At 36.9% G+C, this 24,010-nt stretch overlaps 1 protein-coding gene and 1 pseudogene across 4 annotated transcripts in view; both read right to left on the bottom strand.

The window, feature by feature from the left end:
* SPAST (spastin) overlaps positions 1–24,010 on the bottom strand; it is a 55,781-nt gene that overhangs the window by 10,076 nt on the left and 21,695 nt on the right. For 2 of the 4 annotated variants that reach the window (XM_025868018.2, XM_025868017.2), the window contains exons 4-14: positions 19,673–19,768; positions 15,006–15,193; positions 14,266–14,399; positions 13,907–14,000; positions 8,566–8,640; positions 6,820–6,891; positions 5,426–5,501; positions 5,094–5,185; positions 4,865–4,944; positions 2,216–2,258; positions 765–844 (exon numbers count right to left, since the gene is read on the bottom strand). In XM_025868018.2, coding sequence (XP_025723803.1) covers positions 765–844; positions 2,216–2,258; positions 4,865–4,944; positions 5,094–5,185; positions 5,426–5,501; positions 6,820–6,891; positions 8,566–8,640; positions 13,907–14,000; positions 14,266–14,399; positions 15,006–15,193; positions 19,673–19,768 — 1,030 coding nt within the window. The remainder of the gene's footprint in view (positions 1–764; positions 845–2,215; positions 2,259–4,864; positions 4,945–5,093; positions 5,186–5,425; positions 5,502–6,819; positions 6,892–8,565; positions 8,641–13,906; positions 14,001–14,265; positions 14,400–15,005; positions 15,194–19,672; positions 19,769–24,010) is intronic. The other 2 variants (XM_025868019.2, XM_025868020.2) reach the window with 1 other exon arrangement.
* Positions 10,630–12,503, bottom strand: LOC112821242 (RNA-binding protein EWS pseudogene; annotated as a pseudogene).

The raw sequence follows: 24,010 nt of genomic DNA, 5'->3' as shown, positions 1-24,010 counted from the left end.
TCTTTTTCATAGGTATCTGGGAACTCAGAGTTTTTACTAAAATTACTAGCTTATTTACATACTTCTTGAGTATTTAAATTACTTTATGAGATTTTTAATGACTAAAATTCAACAAGCGCACCTTTTATATTCAGTTTCTACTTAAGTACACCACTCATAAAACAAACTGAAAATGCAAAAGTTAAGAAGAATTATGTGTAATACAAGAGAACAAGTTTATATGAAAATATTTATGTTGGTGTGGGCAGATATGACATTTTAAAGTTTTAAAATTATTTTAATACCACTTAGAAGTGGTTTTTTTTTTTTTTAAGATTTTATTTATTTATTTGTCAGAGAGAGAGCACAAGCAGGGGGAGCGGCAGGCAGAGAGAGAAGCAGGCTCCCCGCTGAGCCGGAGCCTGATGTATGACTCGATCCCAGGACCCTGGGATCATGACCTGAGCTGAAGGCAGACGCTTAATCGACTGAGGCACCCAGGAGTCCCTTTAAGTTTTAATAAATTTATAAAAAGAATGTAGTACCATCATCAGATATGTAGGTCAGGTCTTGCAGAGGATCTAGAAATTTAAATTTAGATATCATATATGTAAGAATAAGAGATAAGAAAAAAGGTGAAATAAAGGATGAGATGGTTCTCTGAAAAACAAATTACTCACTTCAGACCTGAGTTTACTTTAAACAAAAAAGAGAAAGAATTTTTAAAAAAAAAGAAAAGAAAAGAAAGAAAAAAGTTTTAAGATAGACCAAATCAAATTACTTACCTAGCAAGTTGTGCTAGTTCTTTTTGGGTCAATGGGCTTCCTTGTTTACATAATAGATTTTTAAGTAAAAGTAGTCGTGTCTGAAAAGAAATATTGAAGAATCATCAGTCTCAAGAATTAGCTTAATGAAATATCCATAAATTAGGTTCACATCCTGACCCTCATTTATGAGCTGAATGATCACAAACAAATCACTCTCTTAGAGCCTCACTCGTGTCTGTTAATTGGAGTTATAACTACCATTTTTGGGGGTGCCTCGGTGGTTCAGTTAAGCATCTGACTTTGGCTCAGGTCATGATCTCAGGGTCCTGGGATTGAGTCCCACATCAGGCTCTCTGCTCAGCGGGGAGTCTGCTTCTCTCTCTCTCCCTATGCCCCTCCCCCACCCACTCATGCTTTCTCTCTCTCAAATAAATAAAATCTTTAAAGAAAAATACACTACCATTTCTTGAGAGTTCTTGAGGCTTAAAGATAATTCAAAGAAAACACTAAAGAAGTAGCTGCTGCTACTATCAAGGATGTTAAGGATCTGAGCTAGACAACCACAATTTTTAATTTTTTAATACTTTTAGTTTTTTCTAAAGGTTCATTTATTTGTTTTAGAGAGAGTGTGCAAGAGTGCAGTGGGGAGGGGCAGAAGGAGAGGGAGAGGGAGACAGAGTCTTAAGGAGACTCTGTGGCTGAGCACGGGGTTCGATCTCACAACCTAAGTGGAAACCAAGAGTCGGATGCTTAACCCACTGAGCCACCCAGGTGCCTCAACAATCACAAATTTTTAAAAACACTTTTATAGAGGTGTGAATTCATAGAACATTAATCTCCCCATTGTAAGTATATAATTCAATGACTTTTAATAAACAAACAGTTGTGTAACCACCACCATAATCCACTTTTAGAACATTTCTATCACCCCAAAGAGTTCAGTTATGCCTGTTTGCAATTAATCCCCACTTCCACCCTAGCCTTTGCAAACCATGATTTCCTTTGGTTTCTAGAAATATGCCTTTTCTGTACATTTCATACAAATGGAATATGATAGGTTATCTTTTACATCTGGTGCCTTTCACTGTTTTTGAGGTTTTTCCATATTACAGCATGTATAAATACCTCAATCCTTTTATTGCTAAAGAGTATTCCATTAAATGCATATGCCAAATTTGTTTATCCATTCTCTAACTGATGAACACCTTAGATTCCCTACAGTTCTTGGCTATTTATAAATATAAAAGTTCTTGTACACATCTCTGTGTCGACATATGTTTTCATCTGTTGTGGGCAGATTCTTAGGAAAGGAATTATTGGGTCTTATGGTAAGTTTACATTTGTCTTTTTAAGAAATTGCCAAACTATTTTCCAATGTGGCTGTATTAATGATTGGAAGATCAATACTGTCAAGATGGTAGGTCTTGTTTCTGCTTAAAGAAAAAAAAAATTCAAACACAGATACATACCTCCTCATTTGGCAAAGACACATATACCCGTTTGATGAAACGCCTAAAAAAAGGATTCAAACAATTTAAAAAACATAGTTTTGAATGTAAAGGTAACTCAGTTCAAGTAGCAAATGACAAGAAAAAAACTTTTAAGTATAACATTTGAATGCATTTTAGTAGTCATCAGTGTGAAGTTATTTTGAGATACTTGGTTTTTTTTTTTTTTTTTTTTTTAAAGATTTTATTTTTAAGTAATCTCTATATGCTACATGGGGCTCAAACTTACAACCCCAACATCAGGAGTCTCATGCTCTACTGACTGAGCCAGCCAGGCGCCCCTTGAGTTACTCTTTTAAAACTCTCTAGATGTTTAAAAATTATGTATGTGTATTTTTTTTTTTGAGAGAGAGAGTGAGTGCAAATGATCATGAGCAGGGGAGGGGCAGAGGGAGAGAGAGAGAATCCCAAGCAGGCTCCACACTGAGCGCAGAGCCCAACATGGGGCTTGATCTCATTACCCTGAGACCATGACCTGAGATGAAATCAAGAGTAAGACGCTCAACCGACTGAGCCACCCAGGCGCCCCTGTATGTGTATGTTTTCAATAGCAAAAATGTATTAAAACAAACAAAATATCTGATATAAGCAGAATAAGGAAATCTCTGCTACCTTCTTGAAAGTGAAAACAACTAAAACCAAGGACCAAAGAAATAGAAATGTAAACTTCACCATCAACAAACTCAGGTAACATTTACACAACTAAAGTGTATGAAGAAGGGCTGCCTAGGGCAGTGAAAATTACACTGATGAAGGAGCATACACACAGGATCTGTTGCTGCAGATTCCAGACGTGGTTATTAGAGCACAGAGTATTCCAAAGGAGATAGAGCATACTCTGAGGCGTAATAGAGCCAACCTCCCATATTTAAACAAGCATGTGAAGAATGGCTCTGTGATACCTAGTCAGGAGCCGGGGAATGGAAAGGAAGGTGATGCCAAAAAAAAGAAATTCAAAGACACATCTTCTTTGTAAGAAGACACCAGTCAGTCTGGGAAGATCACAAACTGTCCTGTGCTGACTAATCTTCTTTATCAGGTAGGGTTTGATTGTGACTCAGGGAGACTACCTGTCAGTCCAGGCTATTCATAGGACAACTCAAGATACTTGCTCAGTATCTTATTTTTCTAGCTCTTCTCCTACAATATTACTCCAAAACTAGGCTTTCCAAGAAAACTCCCCTTTATTCAAATAAAAATAGTAAGCAAAACAGGCAAAAGCACATGGCTAATTTCTTTAAAGTGCCAAAGAAGAGGGAAAAGATTACAATAAATATAGAGAATATACACAAGAAGGTTTTGCCATACAACAAATTAAATTTGTGATCAAATATCTTTCCATGGAATAAAATAATTTAATGAAAAAAAAAAAACTCCTAACAAGAACTCAATGAGATATAAGGACTCAAGGCAATGACTTACAAAAGCTCAAGGAAATAAGACAAAAGAAGATGAAAAAATGGGATTGCAGAGATCAGGAAAGCAATGAAAATGAAGAAATCCACCACAGACACAACAGTTATAAAAGTAGTAGCACAAAGATTAGACACAAGCCAAGTAAGCAGTAAAGACAACAATCAAGAAAACAAACAAAACAAAACAAAAAAGACCTAAGAGTTAAAAAGGATTAGAAGGAAATTAAAGATATGGAAGACAAAAAGATACAATATAGTGAAAGAAAAAAACCAGAAGAATGAATTAAGAAAAAAAAATCGAAGATAGTATTCAAAATAACTTTCCTAAAACAAAAGAGGTTTCAAACTATCAATTTAAAGAAACACTGAATCCCAGAAAAAATAAAGACAGATCAACATATTCTTCTTCTTTTTTTTTTTAAGATTTTATTTATTTATTTGACAGAGACACAGCGAGAGAGGGAACACAAGCAGGGGAGTGGGAGAGGGAGAAGCAGGCTTCTCACTGAGCAGGGAGCCCAATGCGGGACTCGATCCCAGAACCCTGGGACCATGACCTGAGCTGAAGGCAGATGCTTAACGACTCAGCCACCCAGGCGCCCCAACATATTTTTCAAATAATTAGATTTCAATGGTTAAAAATTATACCCAGTAAAAAGAAAAAAATCAAGTTAATCTATAAATGTGAATAAAAGCAGGCTGGCTTCAGACTTTTACACTACAACATTTAATCCTAGAAACAATGGGGCAATGTAATCAATTCCTCAGGATAAGAACAGGAGGCCCAAGAATCTTATGCTGAGTCAAACTGTCCTCCCACTAGGCATGGAATAAATTTGTTCAATCACACAAGAACAAAGAACACAGTTCCCATGAATCCTACTTTTATTGGCTTCTTATGAAGCCCAGTGAAAGAGAGTAAGAATCAATTCTGGAGTTTTCAGATAATTTAATCCTAATCAGAAGAAATAAGCAAGCTGCCTGAAACCACAGAGTGTAAACTAGTTTTCGTGGGATCATGGTGGTTCTTTCTTCAAAATCTTTAGTAGTTAATAAGTGGCCAAAGGATGGATACCAGGAGGAAAATAATGACTTCAGTCTTCAAATTAAGAGTGAAGGAAATAAGAGATACGTGAGATGAACACAGGAGTAAATACACCTGTAATTGACATGTGTTTCTGCATAATCTCCCTACCTGAGAACAGCCTCATCAAGCTCTTGTGGCCTGTTGGTTGCACCCATTACAAGCACTCTGTCATCTCCAGCAGATTGCACCTATAAACCAAAAAAATTTTTTAGTACTTTTAGATAGAGTAATAACAAAAACATGATGAAGGTATCTGTATTTCTAATTTGGGTCATTTAATGGGAAAACTTATACACTAAAATACTACCACCTTAAAAATACCATAATCAATACTTACACCATCAAATTCTATTAGAAATTCAGTTTTTAGACGTCTACTAGCATCATGTTCTCCTTCTCTTCTTTCACACAGAAGGCTATCAACTTCATCTAAAGGAAATACAAGGATAAGACTTTAATTAAAAGCCAAGCTATAGGAGTCATATGAAATTAATCTAGTTTACTACTTAAATTATTAATATCCTGGGTCCTACTCAATTCATTAGTGTTTAACTTTGCACTTCTTTAAAACTTTTTCCTTCTGAATAATCTTTCCTATCATACCTCTCAAATTTGGAAAGGGGAATTTCATAAATACTCAACTAACTTAGTTATAAAACATGTTCTTACCTATAAAAATTATAGAAGGCTGAAGTTCTCGAGCCACAGCAAAAAGAGCTCTCACTAATTTCTCTCCTTCTCCTACCTGAAACAAGGCATTATACATTGTAATACACATAAAATGCAACATTATTCCAGCTGCTTAAATTTCATGATTAAAAATCTAGAATCTAGGAATTTAATTTTCTTTCTTTGCAACAATCAAAGATTTGGTTTAAGGAACTGGCAGGAAGGGAGGCTACTGAATTGTCTCTTATAATTAAAAAAAACAGACTATTATTTAATACAGTCTGGTAAGTACTTTATTATTATTATTGGTGCTGAAACCTGGATCTGCCCTGGTAAGTACTTTAAAAAATGAAATATATCTCTGTTCTGCTTGACCCTGCATTCCTAAGAATTGAGAATGAAATAGTTATTATGGGTATAACTAGGTGAGAAGATGGAATATTAGGGGAGAGAAAGAGATACTGTACATAGTTCTTAAGTCCTCAGTTGTAGGATATATTTATAGAACAAGATAAGCTGGAAAGTGCTCTCCTAAACTAAACTTACTTAAATTCATTCTCACCATAACACTGTCGATAAGTATAAAAATATTTCTAGGTCTATGAACAACCCTTGAAATATTCCAGGGGCTGAGACATTACTAAAACCATTCTATGCACTAAAAGCATCTAATGAAGGGTCATGAGGTTTGGAGTAATCTACTGTAAAAACTCCTCCACCCTCTAGGTGGCATCTATTTTTTTAATTGAAAATGTCATTAAAGAAAAAAAAAAAAGAATGGCCTCAGATTTAGAATCATCAAAACAAATAATCACAGAGCTAGAAGGAACTGCAGGATATGACCTCTTACAACATCAACACTTCATAAGTGAAGTGAGGCCTAAAAGTGGTATTTTCTTAAGGCCAGCTTAGTACACAAAAGTTAGGCTGGAATTCCTTTCCCCTAACTTCCAAGACAGTGTTTTCCAGTATATAATGTTGGGTATACCTATTTTAATAACAATTTCACTTATAAAACTTCACACAGAAAGTAAAATTTAACCAAGAAAAGAGGTATAATTTTACAGTTAAATTATTTTACAAAAATGAGAACCCTGCCAATACCTGCTCTTGGACTTCTAGTCTTCAAAACTGTAAGACAATAAATTTCTGTTGTTTAAGCCAGCCAGTCTACGGTACTTTGTTACACAGCCCCAGCAAACTAAAACAGCACTGACAGCACAATTCTCACTTTAAAAGAGCGTAACTTTCTATTTTGAAGAGTGATTGATTTTCATATCTAAATATAGATATAAAACTCAAAAATATTCTTTGTGTAATGTTATTAGCATTTATACTTAGTAACATTTAGACAGTAACATAAAACATGACAATATTAGAAAAAGAACACTCACATATTTTGAAGTTAAACTTGCAGCACTTATATTAAAGAAGGTTGCATTGGATTCTGCAGCTACTGCTTTAGCCTTAAAAATCACAAGGGCAAATATTACATTAGTTCAGTATCTTCCTTTAAAAGATAACCACATATGATCAATTTTTTTTAAAGATTTATTTATTTATTTATTTGACAGAGAAAGAGAGAGAGAGCTCAGCAATGGGAAAGGGAGAAGCAGGCTCCCCACTGAGCAGGGAGAGCCCAACACGGGGCCTGATCCCAGGACCCCAGGATCATGACCTGAGCTGAAGGCAGACACTCAACCGACTGAGCCACCCAGGTGCCCCACATTTGATCAATTTAAACACTAGCAAAGATTTTCCAAAAATATAAAGTGTGACACAATTCCTGACATGTGGCTATCAGTGTGTTTCCTTCTCAGCAAAGAGAAAAAGGTCTAGGAAGAACTTTGCTTCTTCCCATTCACTTTATTTTTTCTAAGGGGGAATAGATATGGAGAGGTTAAAAAAAGGGTGTTACTCTCTTCTTAATTATAGAAAGATAACTGTTTGGAGAGAGAGAAACAGCTAAACACTTTTCCTCTTTACTTTTCCCCTCTAGAAGAGCTATGCAGGAGAAAGAGGTATCCAGATCCCAGTAAAAACTTGGGCAAAAGGATACTGAAAAAAAAATCTGTTATATGTCAATTATACTTCAATAAAAAAGAAGGAAAGAAAAAAAGTATATTATGTGATTATTTAAATAAAGCTATTAAGATAGTAAAAACAACAACAAAAACAAGGGTTAGAAAGATATCCAATATAATAAGGTAAGCTCTTTTGAGGTAAAAATATTATTTAACTTAAGTAAATAGTGAAAAATACACTGTTAAATTTAACCAGCCCAACACATACTACTGAAGATTACGTATTTGGTTTTCCATCTATTTCATCACTGAAAACATGTTTAAAAACTTAAGAGAAGTGTATTATAGCAAAAAGCAAATCATAAAAATAATCAACTCAGGGACAATGTAAAGTTTCTTTTTTTCATATTACTGTTTTTCTTTTTTTTTTAAAGATTTTATTTATTTATTTGACAGACAGAGAGACACAGCGAGAGAGGGAACACAAGCAGGGGGAGTGGGAGAAGCAGGCTTCCCGCCGAATGGGGAGCCTGATGCGGGGCTTGATCCCAGGACCCTGGGACCATGACCTGAGCCGAAGGCAGACGCCCAACGACTGAGCCACCCAGGCGCCCCTCATATTATTGTTTTTCATAGAATTATTTTCATATTACTATTTCTAATTATCTAAACATTCGAGGGGCGCCTGGGTGGCTCAGAGGGTTAAGCATCTGCCTTCGGCTCGGGTCATGATCCCAGGGTCCTGGGAGAGAGCCCCGCGTTGGGCTCCCTGCTCGGCGGGGTGTCTGCTGCTCCCTCTCCCGCCTCCCAACTTGTGCTTGCTCTCTCTGTCTCAAATAAATAAAATCTTTTATTTATTTTTTAAATTTTTTAAAAGACTTATTAGAGAGATGAGAGAGAGAGAGAGAGAGAGAGCATGAGGAGGGGGAGGGGCAGAGGGAGAAGCAGGCTTCCCGCGGAGCAGGGAGCCCAATGTGGGCCTTGATCCCAGCACCCTGGGGTCATGACCTGAGCTGAAGGCAGATGCTTAACGACTGAGCCACCTAGGCATCCTCAAATAAATAAAATCTTAAAAAAAAAAATAAAAAGAACATTCAAATTTTAAAGAATTCTTACCAGCATTGTTTTCCCATTTCCAGGTGGTCCAAAGAGTAACAATCCTCTGGCAGGAGCTCTAAGCCCTGTGAACAACTAAAAACATATAGTTTAGTTTACCACTATGATTCTGGAGACATTTTTTCCCAGACATTTTAAGTAGTGTCATCTAAAAGCACCATTCTTCTGTAGCATCCTCCCAAACAGAACTCATCAGAGCTTTAAAGAGAACATGTAATCAATAAATTGCTATAGTTATTAAAAACAGAAGAAAAATTTTTTAAAAACTCACTGAAAATGAAAGCAAATTAGTTAAACAAGACATACTGAACATAGGTATGCTTCTCTACTTCCTTTGGAAATCTCACCAAAATAATAGTAAATGAATAAAGAAAATATAAATCTTCAAAATAGAGTAAGAAATGAGACAACAGAAGACACAATAAATTTTTGTAGAGGGAGAACTAACAAAGTGTGGTAAATTATTTAGTGGATCTGAGGGAGCTAAAACCCAAGCAATGCTTGTGAAGGAAAACGTGGGATACAAACAGCAAGCGGATGTGAACAAAAATCCTGCAAAAGCTCCGGAGGTGGAGGCATGATGTATCAGAGAAAGCAGCAGGAAGGCAGGCAGCCAAAACACAGGAACTGGTTGAAAGTTTATATAAGGAATAACTGAACTCATGTGCTGTCCCCTAAACCAAGATCAGTCAGGCAAGAACACCTCTTCCACAAACAAAGGAAGCAGAAGTTTTGTTCTTTAGAGAAATTAAACCAGAGTCTCCAGACTCAGAGACACCAGGCATGGCAGGGAATCAAGAGTGAAGCACAAGACTGATAACACTTTGCTTAATAGTGAAGGTGTATGTATTTTTAAGTTGAACCATATGAAATGGCTGATATTCAACTTTTTTAAAAATATATTTTTTGAATGGCTTCAGATTTACAGATGATTGAATGGAAAGTACAGAGTTCCCACATAACTCCTTACCTCCAATATTAACATCTTACCTTAGTGTGGTACATTTATTACAACTGATAAACCAATATTGATATTATTAATAGTTTTCATTAGGGTTCACAATTTGTGTCATGTACCCATCGTTACAGAATCATACAGAATAGTTTTACTGCCCTAAAGAATCCCCTGTGCTCCATCTATTCATCCCTCCTTCTTCCCCATGTGGGAACCACTGACCTTTTTACTTTCTCCATAGTTTTGCTATTCCAGAATGTCATATAGTTGGGATCATACCATATTAGTTCTTGCAGATTGGCTTCTTTAACAACATGCATTTAAGGTTCCTCTGTATATCTCTAAGGCTTGATAGCTCTTTTTTTTTTTTTTAGTGCTGAATAGCATTTCATTATATAGATATACCAAGTTTATCCATTTATCTATTTCAGAGTATCTCAGTAGCTTCCAATATTGGGAAATTACAAATAAAGTTGCTATAAACATCTGTGTGTAGGTTTTTTTTATATGGGGAAACATTTTTTACTCATTTGGTAAATATTAAGGAGCACAATTGCTGGGTAGCATGGTAAGAGTATGTTTAGTTTTTTAAGAAAGTGTCAAACTGTCTTCTAAAGCAGCTGTAGCATATTGCCTTTCCCTCGGTAATGAGTCCCCGTTGCTCCACATCCTCACCAGCATTTGGTGCTGTGAGTGTTTTGGATTTTAGCCATTTTAGTAAGTGTAAGGTGGAATCTTCCTGTTGTTTAACTTGCAGTTCCCTAAAGATGAATGATGTTGAGCATCATTTTTTCAAATGCTTGTCATCTGTGTATCTTCTTTAGTAAGGTATCTGTTCAGATCTTTTGCCGAAATTTTAATTGGGTTGTTTTCTTTTTTACCATTTAACTTGTTTTACTGTTTCTTCACAAATGGTGAAAACAGTCGTTAAGCATCTGACTTCAGCTCAGGTCATGATCCCAGAGTCCTGGGATCGAGCCCCGCATCAGGCTCCCTGCTCGGCGGGAAGCCTGCTTCTCCCTCTCCCACTCCCCCTGCTTGTTTCCCTCTCTTGCTGTGTCTCTCTCTGTCAAATAAATAAATAAAATCTTTAAAAGAAAAAAAAAAAAAGGTCCAGGGGGCCCACCAAGGCCGCCCCGTCTTCCTCCACCAAAGCCACCTCGGTCTATGACCTGGCCACTGCGGAAGCCCCCCGTCTCCACTGTGGCCACCTCTGAACAACCCACAGGAATCACCAAAGTCCATGAGGCCGCTTCTTCCGCCCTATGTGCCACCAGGGCTGCCTCTGCTATGGTCACCGCCCGGGGGTGGAATGGGTGGTGGAAGCAAGCCTTCACGGTTTGGGGCCTTACACTGGTTGCATTCTGTTCTCCAGGCAAAGTTCTGGTTTCCACACCCCAGACTGGGGCACTGCCAGTCTCCAGCTCGGTGCTGGACATTTCCTCCTCCAGATGGGTTCCCTGGGGAACCCCGGGGCCCTCTTGGGGTAAAGCTAACTCTGTCTCTTCCACAGCCTCCCATGTGACCTGTGGGGCCCCCAGGACCTCCTGGGCCCCCTGGACCTCCACGAAGTGGTGGTGGCATCCCTCTGCCCTCACGGGGAGGCATACCACCCTGAGTGCTGTTCATTGGAGGCTTCTTCCGAGCAAGAGAAACTTTAAGTTTGCTCCCTTGAAAAATCTTTCCCATCAAACCACTCCACAGCAGACTTGGCAGATGGTGGGTCTTCATAGGACACTGTAGTATCACCTTTGGGCTTTCCTGTTTCCTTGTCCAAGTAGATATGGATCATGGGTTGTCTGGTTCTCCTGTTCATCTTAACAACTCCACACTGCTTAAAGAAGTCTGCCAGATCATCCAGAGTCACACTGTTATTTAAGCCTTGCATATAAATTGCATTGTTGTCAGAGTCTTCATCTGGATCTACAGGTGGGCCCAGACCAAGATCTGGTCCTTTGTCCATGGGTCCACCAGGCTTATTGAAGCCACCTCGCTCTCCAGCGCCCATTCCATCCCATCCTCCTCCCTGCCCACCTCTGCTCATGCCTCCACGATCAAGTCCCCCTCTTCCCCTGCCCTGGTTATCAGGGCCACTCATGCTCCGGTTCTCTCCTGGTCTGGAAAATCCTCCAGACTCCTGCCCATAAACAGCCATGCTGCTGGGGTGGTCCTGTTGGAATGAACTCTGCTGCCCGTAGCTGCTGCTCTGTTGGCTATACTGACTTGGAGCCTGGCTGTAGGATCCAGTTTGGGGGGGGATAACTAGTGGGCAGCTGCTGCCCATAGCTGCTTTGTTGACCATAGCTACTCTGCTGTCCATAGCTGCTTGGCTGCCCATAGGTGTTCTGCTGAGAGTAACTGCTCTGATCCTAACTAGTCAGTTGTGTAGGGGAGTAGCTGGTAGGAGGATAAGTTGGTGGTGCTGTGACTGGCTGCATGGGGTAGCTCCCAGGTACCTGGGGATAACTGTAGTTACTCTGTCCATATTCTAGGCTAGGCTGGTTGTAACCCTCTGTGCTAGATTGAGGTTGACTAGTCTCAGCGGGTTTGCTACCATCCTGTGGTCTTGCAGGCGCGGTGGCTGCCAGCAGCTGCCCATAGGCTGGGCAAGCAGGCTGAGCGCCATAAGCAGACTGAGCTGCATAGGAGGCCTGGGTGGTACTGACTATAGCAGTGGTGGTATTGTAAGCACCAGTGCCGTCCCCCTGGACAGGCTGAATGTATGCCTGGGGGACAGTTGGAGTAGTATAACCAGCTGGAGGCTGTCCATAAGAAGTTGCATAGGTGGTCTGCCCATAGGTTGCAGTGGTCTGAGCCTGGGTATAGCTGACATCAGTGAGCTGTCCATAGGTGCCATAACTTTGCTGCACATATGCCTGCATGGTCTGTGCATATCCTTGAGTGGGCTGGGCGGTGTATGCACCGTAGCCCGCCTGGGCTGCCGCTTGGCTGCAGGTACTGTAATCCGTGGACACCATTTTCTCTCCTTCCTTCTCGTTCTGTCAATGTCCGTCCCCCTCGGGTCATTTGATTTCTTATTGTTCAGTTTTTAAAAGTTCTCTGTATATTTTTGGATACTAGTCCTTTATCAAATAATGTTTTACAAAGATTTTCTCCTTGACTGTGGCTTGTGTTTTCATTCTCTTAACAATGTCTTTCACAGAAAAGTTTTTAATTTTCATGAAGTTCAACTTAACAATTTTTTCTTTCAAGGATAATGTTTTTGGTGTTGTATCTAATAAGCCATCCTCACACCAAAGATCACCGAGACTTTCTCCTATGTTATCTTGCAGGAGTTTTATAGTTAGCCTTTTACATTTAGGTCTGTGACTAATTTTGAATTATCTTTTGTGAAAGGTGTGAAGTACATGTCTAGAATTTTTTTGCACATGGATGTCTAGTTGTTCCAGCACCATTTGTGGAAAATACTATCCTTTCTCCATCAGACTGCTTTTGTGCCTTTGTCAATTGCTGGTATTTGTGTCTCTGTATTTCTGGGCTCTCTATTCTGTTCTACTGATCTATTTGTCTATTAAAGACACATTTTCTTGATTACTGTAGCATTTTTTGGTTTTTAAAATTTTCCAGTTTGAGATATAATTGACATAACATTGTGTCATTTTAACGTGTACAATATGATTTGATACACACATAACTTGAAAAATATTCATCACAATAAGGTTAACACAACCTTCACCTCACATAATTACCATTTTGTTGTTCTTGTTGTTATGACGAGAACAAACAAAACAGAAACATAACCATAAAAACAGAGCAAACTGGTGGTTGCCAGAGGGGAAGGGGTTAAGGAGATGAGCAAAATAGGTGAAAGGAATTAAGAGGTACAGCTTCCAGTTAGAAAATAAGTAAGTCATGGGGATGAAAAGTACGGCATGGGAACTATAGTCAATAAAATTGCAATAACATTGTATGGTGACAGATGGTAACTAAACTTATCATAGTGAGCACAGCTTAATGTACAGAATTGTCAAATCACTATGTTGTACACCTGAAACTCATATAACATTGTATTTCAACTATACTTTGATTAAAAAAAAAGTCTTCAAACTTAAACTTAATAATTTCATCTTAACTTCTCTTTTCTCCAGTATGATTTCTCTTAATTTTAAATCCCTCTTACCTTGATGTAAAAATTATTTTCTGTTCCCTCTAAATGTTAAAAATGGATTGGTTATTAGGAACCTTTATAGTCATTCTCCTCTCCTTTAATAACCAGCCAACATCAACTGCTGTCTTTTTCTTTTTAAAAACATCAAATCTGTTATATGAATTAATCATTCTAGCAGAGCTCACACATTTCTTTATTGCTAATATGGATTCAGTAATGAATGATGTTATAGGAAAATGATAATATAAAGCACTTACCTCAGGCCTCAGAGAAGGAAGAATAACAATTTCTTGCAAGGCCTGTTTTGCCAACTCTTGCCCAGCTATATCATCAAATTTAACAGCTGTTCCACTAAGAAATAGAATTTCAGTTAGCTCCACAACAAAATATGCTTCAGTTATTATAATATGAAGTCTAAACTCTATGAAACAATTTTGTTAACTGTGAAATTATAATTAAATCAGTAAAACAATGGCTTTCTACATTTACAGTAACTGAAAACCATCATAAAAATTAAATAGGTATATTAAACAAGGTATTATCTATTTTATTCATGATATACTGTACAGATAAATTCAAAACTAAAAACTAAAACACTTCAGATGGCAAAACTTACTTGTCCACAATTTCGTTCATTATAAGGTTAGCAAGGTTGCTGTCCACATTCCTAAAATTCTTCAAGTCTTTCTTTTTACGAGCAGCAGTTGTAGGGGTAGAAGGTTTATTCGTTCTATTTGTTTTTGGTGTACTCTTAAAGGACACAAAATTGTAATGTAAAAATACAACCTAACATTAACACTTTTCATAAGTGAGTTAACCTTAAAGTTCACAGAATTAAAAGTTCAAAAATAGGGAAAAGGATATAAAAAAGCCAAAACTGTATGTTTACTCCAAGGTAAAATGGTATTCACTACAAAACTACATTTGGCATGAAGTGGGTTTACAGAGGATTCCATCCAGAGAGATTTAGGTACCATAAAATAAAAAGGCCCTATGATAATACAGTCATATAATTTTGATTGTTAGAATTGTAACAAAACTACGTTTAATGTTATAAAACATTTATATAAATTTAAACAAAATAACAAATTTAAAATTATAAGCATTATATAAAATAGACAAGAAACTTACTACAAAATACCTAATCAGGTCCAAAGGAAGTTAAAATAAGATTTGATTTTTAATAGCAAGTTGTCCTTGTAGATTTTAAAAAAAGAAAACTACATTCAACTTTGTAGAAACTTATCAATTCTCCAAGATATTATAACGTACTTGTAATAATCTTCAGTAAGCATATCACGTTCAAAATCTTCTATTTGCAAAACCCTACCAATTAAAGTTACCGTTTTCAAATACCTTATGAGTTCCAGCTGCGGGACCAGGTCCCTGTCTCACTCCAGAAACCATGGATAAGCCACTACAGCTAGGCGCTCTGTGGTGGCCTGACAGACCTGTGGATCCAGTCTTCATAACTGTTTTTGAACGAGGCAGTGAATTACTAGTGTGTGTTAAGGGATCTTTTCTTTTTGGAACAGCTCCACTTTCTAACAAGGAAAAAGCAAAATCATCATGGTTAGAAAACTGTGGCTAAACATTATAAAATAAAGATGGATACAAATTTGTAAAACTAAGCTAATACTATTTTTTTTTACATTAGCAATATTTCAAAATAAGATTTCAATTAGAAAATCTACTAGGATGTTCACTGGGATTATCACTTGGTGGACAAGATTATGGTTATTTAGTTTTTCCTTTTCTTGATGTATACTCTAATTTTCTTATAAGGAATATGTATTTGTAGTAAGAAGAAACACATTCATTTGTGGGGACAGGAGGAGGACATAAAAAGATTCCCAAATGAAGTTGCCAAATATTCAAGAAACAAAATGCAGTAAACGCATTGGAGTTATGTTGTTACAGAATTGGGGGGGAAAGAACTGCATTACCTTGGTTCCAAACTTTAAGATTGTAAAATAGTATGAAATTCCACAGTCTGTGTCCACCAAAAGAGTTTCTAGAAATAATCAATTTTTAATTTAAAGGGTATAAAGATGTGGGTTTTAATATGCCAAGTATTCTATGCGCTGTATATATGTAAATAAATGCATATGAAACATCATCAATTAAGCCTAAAAGGTTACCTGACCTACCTATATTGCACTTCTACATAAATTATAGGCTTTCAAATGTTCAAATCTCACTGCTTCAAATATTTTTATATACTCCATAACAAACATCAGTTTACTAATAACAACGTTTACAGTAAAAACAAATGTTAAATCAGTAAGCAAATTAGAATAGCCTACAGAAAAGACAAAAATCTCATTTTTGTGTTTGTCATCAAATCCCTTAAGGTGTTTTAAGGTAACTCAAAGGAAGAGAACTTCAAAGTAGAGCAAGGTGATCAAGATTTTTTTTCCATAAATAAATGTAAAGTTCTGAACCATATGTTCAAGGAACTAATGGACAGCAACCCTAAAGGACAAAGCAGGAAAGCAATCTAGAAAAGGGAATAACAATAAGCAAAAGCAAAGACATGAAAAAGGGCAAAATCTGTCTAGGCTGAAGATAAAGATCACTCATTTCAGAGGAAAAAAAGGAAAGTGGAAAAGAATTTCTTCAGACAGTAAACAAACAGTCCTGAGACTATAAGTGAATAGGAATTTCCACATGGAACTATGAGAATGATAGGAGACTTTTCATTAAAATAACAAAAGTCAGTAGGTAATGGAGTATGTTCAAAATGCTGTAGGAAGAAAAAAGCGTTAACCTTTATCAATTTTATATCCTGGTAACCGGTCATGTAAGAATGAAGGCATTTCAGACATTAGAAAGACTAAGAAAGTTCACTGTCTACAAACTTTCATTGAAAGAACTCGTAAAGCAGGCTTTTGGTTAAAAAGCAAACAGGAAGAAATAAGGAATCTGTGGGAAGGAAAAACTCAAAAAAGAAAAGCATAATTAGAATATACTATTTGGTTTTGGATACTAAGTCATAATAATGTTAAATTTGATTTTTCAGCATAACTAAAATAGTGATATTTATGTATCAGGAGATGAAGGGTAATGATGGCGTAAGAATTAAACCTTCTTTCACCTGAATAAGAAGTCAATACATATCATAAATCGTTCAATCAGTAGTAGCAATATAAGCATAATATCCAGAAATACAGTAGGAAACAAAAGAAAAAATAGCAGGAAGAGTTAGACATTGTATGAGGAGCCGGCCTAGTGGTGAAGGCAGGAAGAGAGAAGGAAGAGATGAGAAGAGGAATACTGTTTCTCTTTACAAGCCATTCAGTATTTATTTTTCATCAACCCTTTAAGGTATAGTCTATGAATAATAAATTGCATCCATTTAAAATGTACAATTTGATGAGTTTATAAAGATGTATTTAAAGATGAAACAGCCACTAAAATCAAGATACAAAATGTTTCCATCATAGCCAAAAGTCTTCTTGTATTCATTTGCACTCCATCCCTTACTGCCCCTGGCCCTAGGCAATCACTCATCTGCTTTCTGACAATGCAGGAGTTACCTGATTTAGTAATTTCTATTGATCTAGGTTCAAGGTCACTGAAGCTTCCGTTTGACATCTCCAATCTGCTGTTGAGGTTATCTAGTAAATTTTATTTCAGCAATTGTACTTTTCAACTTTAGAATTTCCATTCTTTTTATTGTGTAGTTTGTTATGTGCTAAGATTGCAGGTTTATTAACTGTCTTATTTTCTTTTAATTCTTTGAGTATATTTATAATAGTTGTTTTGAAGTCTTTGCTACATCAACATCTGGGCCCGGTCAAGAGTCAGCTTCTAATGACTAATTCTTTTCTTGAATAATGGTCACACTTTATTTCTTTGCATGTCTAGTAATTTTGAGTTGCAAACTGGACATTGTAGATAACACACTGAAGGAGTAAGTGGACTTTGGCATAACTATTTCCTAAGAGAGATGAAGTAACTCATCCAAGTGAAATATCACAGAATATTCCAGAAGTGGGTAACACTAGTAAAACAGGCCTGAGTAAGCCAGATCACTGACTAGGGCTCAATGGGTATCAATTACCAGTACTGCAAAAATTAGCTGTGCAGTCAGTATGCTTCCTCCAAGAAGAAAACAGAAGAGAACAGACAGATTACTAGGGATTTAAAATAAGAGGTTGATTTTTTTAACAGAGGTCCCAGGAAGAGAAAGTTTTGCATTGGCAAAACAAAACCATGGGATCTCATATGTGGAATGAAGTGGAAGAGAAGCAAGATAACAAAGGAAAGGCATACCGGCTCTTCAGGACTAGAAAATTTTTGCTATTTACCTTGGTAGGATTATTAGGATCTCAAATTTATATCACGGAAACTTAATTATTTACTTATGATGCATTATTACATTTTTAAAAAAAGATTTTATTTATTTATTTGACAGAGAGAGACACAGGAAGAGAGGGAACACAAGCAGGGGTAGTGGGAGAGGGAGAAGCAGGCTTCCCACTGAGCAGGGAGCCCAATGCGGGGCTCAGTCCCAGGACCCTGGGATCATGATCTGAGCCGAAGGCACACTGAGCCACCCAGGAGCCCCTATTAATTTTTTTAAAGTTCCTTATGCAAATGTCAGCTCCTCACATCTGTGCTAAGAGAAACAGGCAAAATATTTATTGCTATATTTATTCCTATACTAGAAATGGTGTTTTAAATCATGTACAGGAAGGAATGGGAAAAGGAATATAGTCAATGACATGGGGCTCTGTACTGGAAGACCAAACCAAAGAACTTCTTAAGAGGTAAGCCAGAGGGAAAGATTTGATGACCTACTGTCTCCAGTCCATAGAAATCCACTTACTGTAACTCTACTCTCTATTGAAGTCTTGAAAATTTTTTATTACATATGAATAAAGAAGGCAGGTATCTTAGTCTAAACTAAGGTTTTTCGGGGTGCCTGGGTGGCTCAGTAGTTAAGCGTCTGCCTTTGTATTCCCTCTCTTGCTGTGTCTCTGTCAAATAAATACATATTTAAAAAAAAAAAAACTAAGGTTTTTCTTATTGAACAAAGCAAAAACTGAACAAAAGCAATATTTACTTTAATAACATTTAAGCCCTGAACATGTAACTAAGGCTGAAAAAAATCATAAATAAAACTAGCTAAGATGTCAGAGAACTTAGGAAATGAAGATTCCTCCCCCCAACCCAAACAAAACAAAAAAAGCATTTAATCTTCTGTAAGAGTTGATACCCAAAAGTTCATGGAAAACAAATTTAACCCACAGTAAATTAATAGTATTCTAATGTGTGCTCACTTCAGCAGCACATATACTAAAACTGTATTCTAAAGTTTCTCTTATGTGAACTCAGCTTCAAATTTTTCCTAACAGGTACTATGATAAATCATCTGTAGTATATATGAAAATTGCTGTGCAACTAAAATTGACATATAACAAAGAGAAATTAAAATTTCTGCCTTGGGATGCCTGGGTGGCTCAGTTGGTTAAGTGTCTGCCTTCGGCTCAGGTCATGATCCCAGGGCCTGGGATCGAGCCCCGCATTGGGCTCCCTGCTCAGCGGGGAGCCTGTTTCTCCCTCTCCCTCTGTCTGCTGCTGCCCCTACTTGTTTTCTCCCTCTCTCTCTCTGTCAAATAAATAAAATCAAATAAATTAAAAAAAAAATCTGCCTTAAAAAAAACACTACTTCATAAAAACTTGGTACAGGTATGCATGAAAAAAATACAAATGCTGAAAATACAATAGAAACAAAAGAATATATTAATAATTTAGAAAAATGAACCTTTATATTTTATAATCCCAAAAATGGGAGGTTGCAAAATGATCAAGTAAAGCATGTTGAGAATGGTTTTATCTGTTATATATTTATACACCATGAATGATAGGGACAACTGTATTTTCCACATAGCCCTGTAAAAACAAAAGCCAACCAAATCCACCATTATAAAATCAAATCAACATTATCAGGTTATGCAGGACTCTACTCTGCATGCAAGTTTTATTATTTTACATGTTAGTTAACCTAAACCCACCTGACTGGAGATGTCCGTTGCGGCATGTCAAGTTAGTACTGTCATTATAGACATCCGTTTGTGACTTGGAAAATTGCAAAACTGGTTGCAGCTTCTCTATGCAACAGAGGGGGGTAGAAAAGAACAAAATAAACAAAAAGAAAAAATACACAATGGAAAAATAAGATGTCCATGTGAAAATAAAAAATAATTCAAGGTGTTAGAAGATGAAGGGTTTTGGTATTTATGTAGAATTTTCTTAAAAATATAGTTAGTAAAAACTCAGACGTTAAAATAGCAACAGAAATTCACAACTGATTGGTTATGTTCAAAATATGCTTTATTCAGGTTTGGTAACCTGAGGCAGTTTCATATCACTACTATCACCAGCAAATATTTTCTGAGTATCTAACATATCCATATCATTATGTAGGGAGAACAGCATGGAGACAAAAAAATGAATATGGTTTTTATCATCCAGATGCTTATTAAATATGGTTGGCCACTTACAACACAAAAAGATTTTTTTTAAAAAAGATTGTATAGCACAAAAGAAAAAGTTAAAAAGGCTTTCTAGAAAAAGTGGGCTGTGAGTTGGCTAAGATTTGAAAAGATAAAAAGAAAGGACATTTCAGGAAAGGAAAACAGCACTTAAAAAATGACACAGAGGAAAACTATAAAGAATGTCTAAGAAATGCCATGTTCAACTACATGTTAATGTATGTCAGGCAAAAAATAAAGGCAATAGAGCAAAGGGGAATTAGCATGCTGCAGAACAGTACCATTTATTTAAATACACACATGTACACGCTTGTATACATGAAGGTTAACCCTAAAAAGGACCCAGAGAAAGATAGCAGCTGCCTCTGGGGAGGGGAAATGAGTGGCTGGGACACAGTATGGGATGGATATTTTTCATACTTAAACTTTAAAAATGTTGCAGCATGTCCTTTTATTACCTATTTCTAAAATTAATCAAAGATTTAAGAGGATTATTTCAACTCTACCCTCACTTTAAATAACAAATCCTCTCTCAAGATCCAGCTCTCTATGTCTAGCACCTGAAGCCCAAGAGGGTAGAAGTTTGAGCTGTCTTGCCCCTCTACATTACTGCTGCACTCTTTCCCCATTCAAGTCATCCATACTGCTACTTGACAAACACCCTGCTCCACCACTTGCTAGTATGAACTTACTTGAGCCTCAGTTTTAAGAGGGTCTCAAGGATTAAATAATATACATAGACCTGTTCTGTGCCCCTATTCATAATAGGAGCCCTATGTTTACCATATTTATTTTGTTGCAGTACTCTAAGTTGTCATACTGATTCTTTTCTTCGGTACTGGGAAGTCAATGAATACATGCAAAAATGTAGCACATATATACTAACTCTCTTAACTTTCATTTCTAAGGTCAGACAAGCAGGCGCCATGCTTGGTTTATGGTACAGCCACATATGCCTTTGGGACAGGTTAAATAGCAGCTACCCTTTTTGCACAAAGCACAAAGTACTGAACAGCTTTTGTATCCTAGAACTGGCTGATACAATATACCTTGGAGCTTTTTGTTGTTGTTGTTAGTTAACCGATAGGTCATCTGATTTTTCTCAATGATAATACTCTTCACCATACTGAGAAAGAAACCATTTATATCGGTAATAGCCATAAATTAGGGGGAAAAAACCTGATTTGTAAACATTCATTACATAATGAAAGTAAACAAACTAAATCCTTGGTTTTGATAACTAATAACTAGGAATAAAAAGCCACACAAGTTGTTTTGGTGTGTAGGGATTAGATTTCTATGTGTGGAAACACACATATAACCCAATAGTAGTTACACTGCTAATGTGAACCTGCTCCAACTCATTTTTGTTAAAGAAAGTAAACTTAGTTTAATGCTTCCTTTTGCAATCACTAAAGGTTTGTAGATTCGTTAATGATTTAAAATAAAACGACCACCTTGCTTCTCAATCCCTTCACATGTAATCCCACCAAACCATCTACTTAAAAGGAAAATCTTACCACATAACTCTTCCGTTTAAAAACCTTTAGCAGCTTCCCATTGCCCACAGATCAATGGTCAACCCTCTTTATATAACATTAAGGCCCTCTATGATCTGCCTACATCTCTTATACATACTGGGCAATCCCAAATTCACTTCTGCACCAGCACCTTTCCCTACCTGCCATGCTATTTCTTACCTGAATTGTCTTTTCTCCCAAACATTCTTTAAAGTTCTTTTTTTTTTTAATCTCCCTTTTAGGTTTCACTTCTTCCAGGAATATTTCTCAGACACCTACTTTATCATCCTACAAAATATTTGTATATCTCCCTACAAAATATTGTATCTCCATCCTGCAGTGATGAAGATTTATCTATTCATATGTCTGCCTCCCCTGAGTGCCTTAAGAGAGGAACATTATACCCAATCTATTGGTAAATCTATTTGGTCAACCTTCAAATATAATCATAATCCAACCACTTGTTACAATTTCTCTTCATATCACCCTGGTCCAAGCCTCCCATCATTTTTCTCCTAGCTTACTGTAATTCAACAGTGGTCCTACTTGCTCTCCCTGGCTCTACTCTTGGAGTCTATCATCGTGATCTTTAAAATTTAAGTCAGGGTGCCTGGGTGGCTCAGTAGGTTGGATAGCCAACTCTTGATTTCGGCTCAGGTTATGACTTTGAGGGTCATGGGATCGAGCCCCACGGGGGGCTCTGTGATCAGCGGGAGTCTGCTTCTCTCCCTTTCCCTCTGCCCCTCCCCTTGCTCGTGCTCTCTCTCTCTAAAATAAATAAATCTGTAAAAAAATAAAACTTAAGTCAGATTATGTCATTCCTTTCCTAAAAATCCTTATAACTGCTCCCCATTTCACAGATGGTAAAAGCTCAAATCTTCCTGGTGGCCGATAAGGCCCTGTGTGTTGTAATGAACCCTCCCTGCCCTCATCTCTACCATACTCTCCTTGCTGGGACACACTGGCCTCTGCTTTTTTTCAAATACACTGGTTATGTTTTCTTAAGGGTTTCCATCAGCTCTTACTTCTCTCTGGGCCATTCTTCTCCCAGACACCTGCATGGCTAACTCATGTCATCTTTTCAAAGAGACATATCTGACCATCCTACTTAAAACTAAAAGCCCAAACCACCTCCCACCCACTCCTAATCCCCATTACTACGATTTACTTGTTCTTTTCTTCATGTATTTATCACCTTCCAACAAACTGTATAACTTATTTATGTTTATTCCCTCCTGTCAGTCTTCTCCCTGCTGGAATAAAAACTCTATGAAGGAGGAATCCTTGTCTATATCCTAAGTGCCTAGAACATGGTAGTCACCCAATAAATTATTTGCTGAATTACTAAATAAATTTAGTTAATATCCTTGGCACTGTACCTGGTCCAGAGTAAGGACTTAATAAACAGATGTTGGATAAAGCTATTTACTTTTTTATAAAAGGGTAACCTCCAGGTATGCCAAAATTATCTTTTTATCTATAACAGGTTTTACAATTAAGCTTTGCTTGAAGGTTTACGATTAGTAACTTGAAGATATATAACATATAGGAACGCTTTCCATTTTATCAGTCTGCATCCTCTCAAACCTGTCTGTATGGGGAAGTCCCAATATGATTCCTCATACTAATTAGATAACTTTTGGGCATGCCACCTCTGAAAAACTCCATTTCTTAACCAACACACAGTACACAAATAAGTTCTACTATGTACTTGTACACAGTTCTTCTTTTACTGTCTTTGGTATATATGCTTCTAGGCTTTCTGAGTTCTCAGAAGACAGGAATATGTTGATGCCTTCTATTCCACTTCTTCTTTTTTAAAGTAACATCTTTCAATGGGCACATAGCACTTTTGAGGATGACAACAGATAATGACATCCCAAATATCAATTCTTGTAATGCCTAGCTTCATGTCATATACCCTCTTTTTTGTCCTCTCCTTTAATAACACAAATAAAAACTGACAACGTTGAATTTAAAGACAAGTCTATAATTAAAGAGATGTTTCCAACAACTTATCATATCACATCTTCAAAAGAGAACTAGCTCCTAATTATTCAATTTGAAACATGCTACAAAATGTTCCATAATCTAACTTAACCTGGATCATATATATGTACATATAGTGAAAGGCATTACAGCTAAAACACACAAAGTACCAAGTAGAACAATTAATTATTTTACTACAATAACCTCTGATGTAATATTTAATTTTATGTGATACAGTAATAATCTTCATGTGGGAGTGAGAAGGCAAACTCTGTCAGCCACAGAAGCCAGGGGAACACTGCCTTGTTAGCCACCTAAAAACATTAAAGGATTTCTTTTCACCAGTGTG

This window comes from Callorhinus ursinus, unplaced genomic scaffold (genome assembly GCF_003265705.2).
Source record: "Callorhinus ursinus isolate GAN/ISIS: 27379988/994484 unplaced genomic scaffold, GSC_fseal_2.0 scaffold10, whole genome shotgun sequence".
Classification (NCBI taxonomy): domain Eukaryota; kingdom Metazoa; phylum Chordata; class Mammalia; order Carnivora; family Otariidae; genus Callorhinus; species Callorhinus ursinus.
This window is presented reverse-complemented; position numbering and strand designations above follow the sequence as displayed.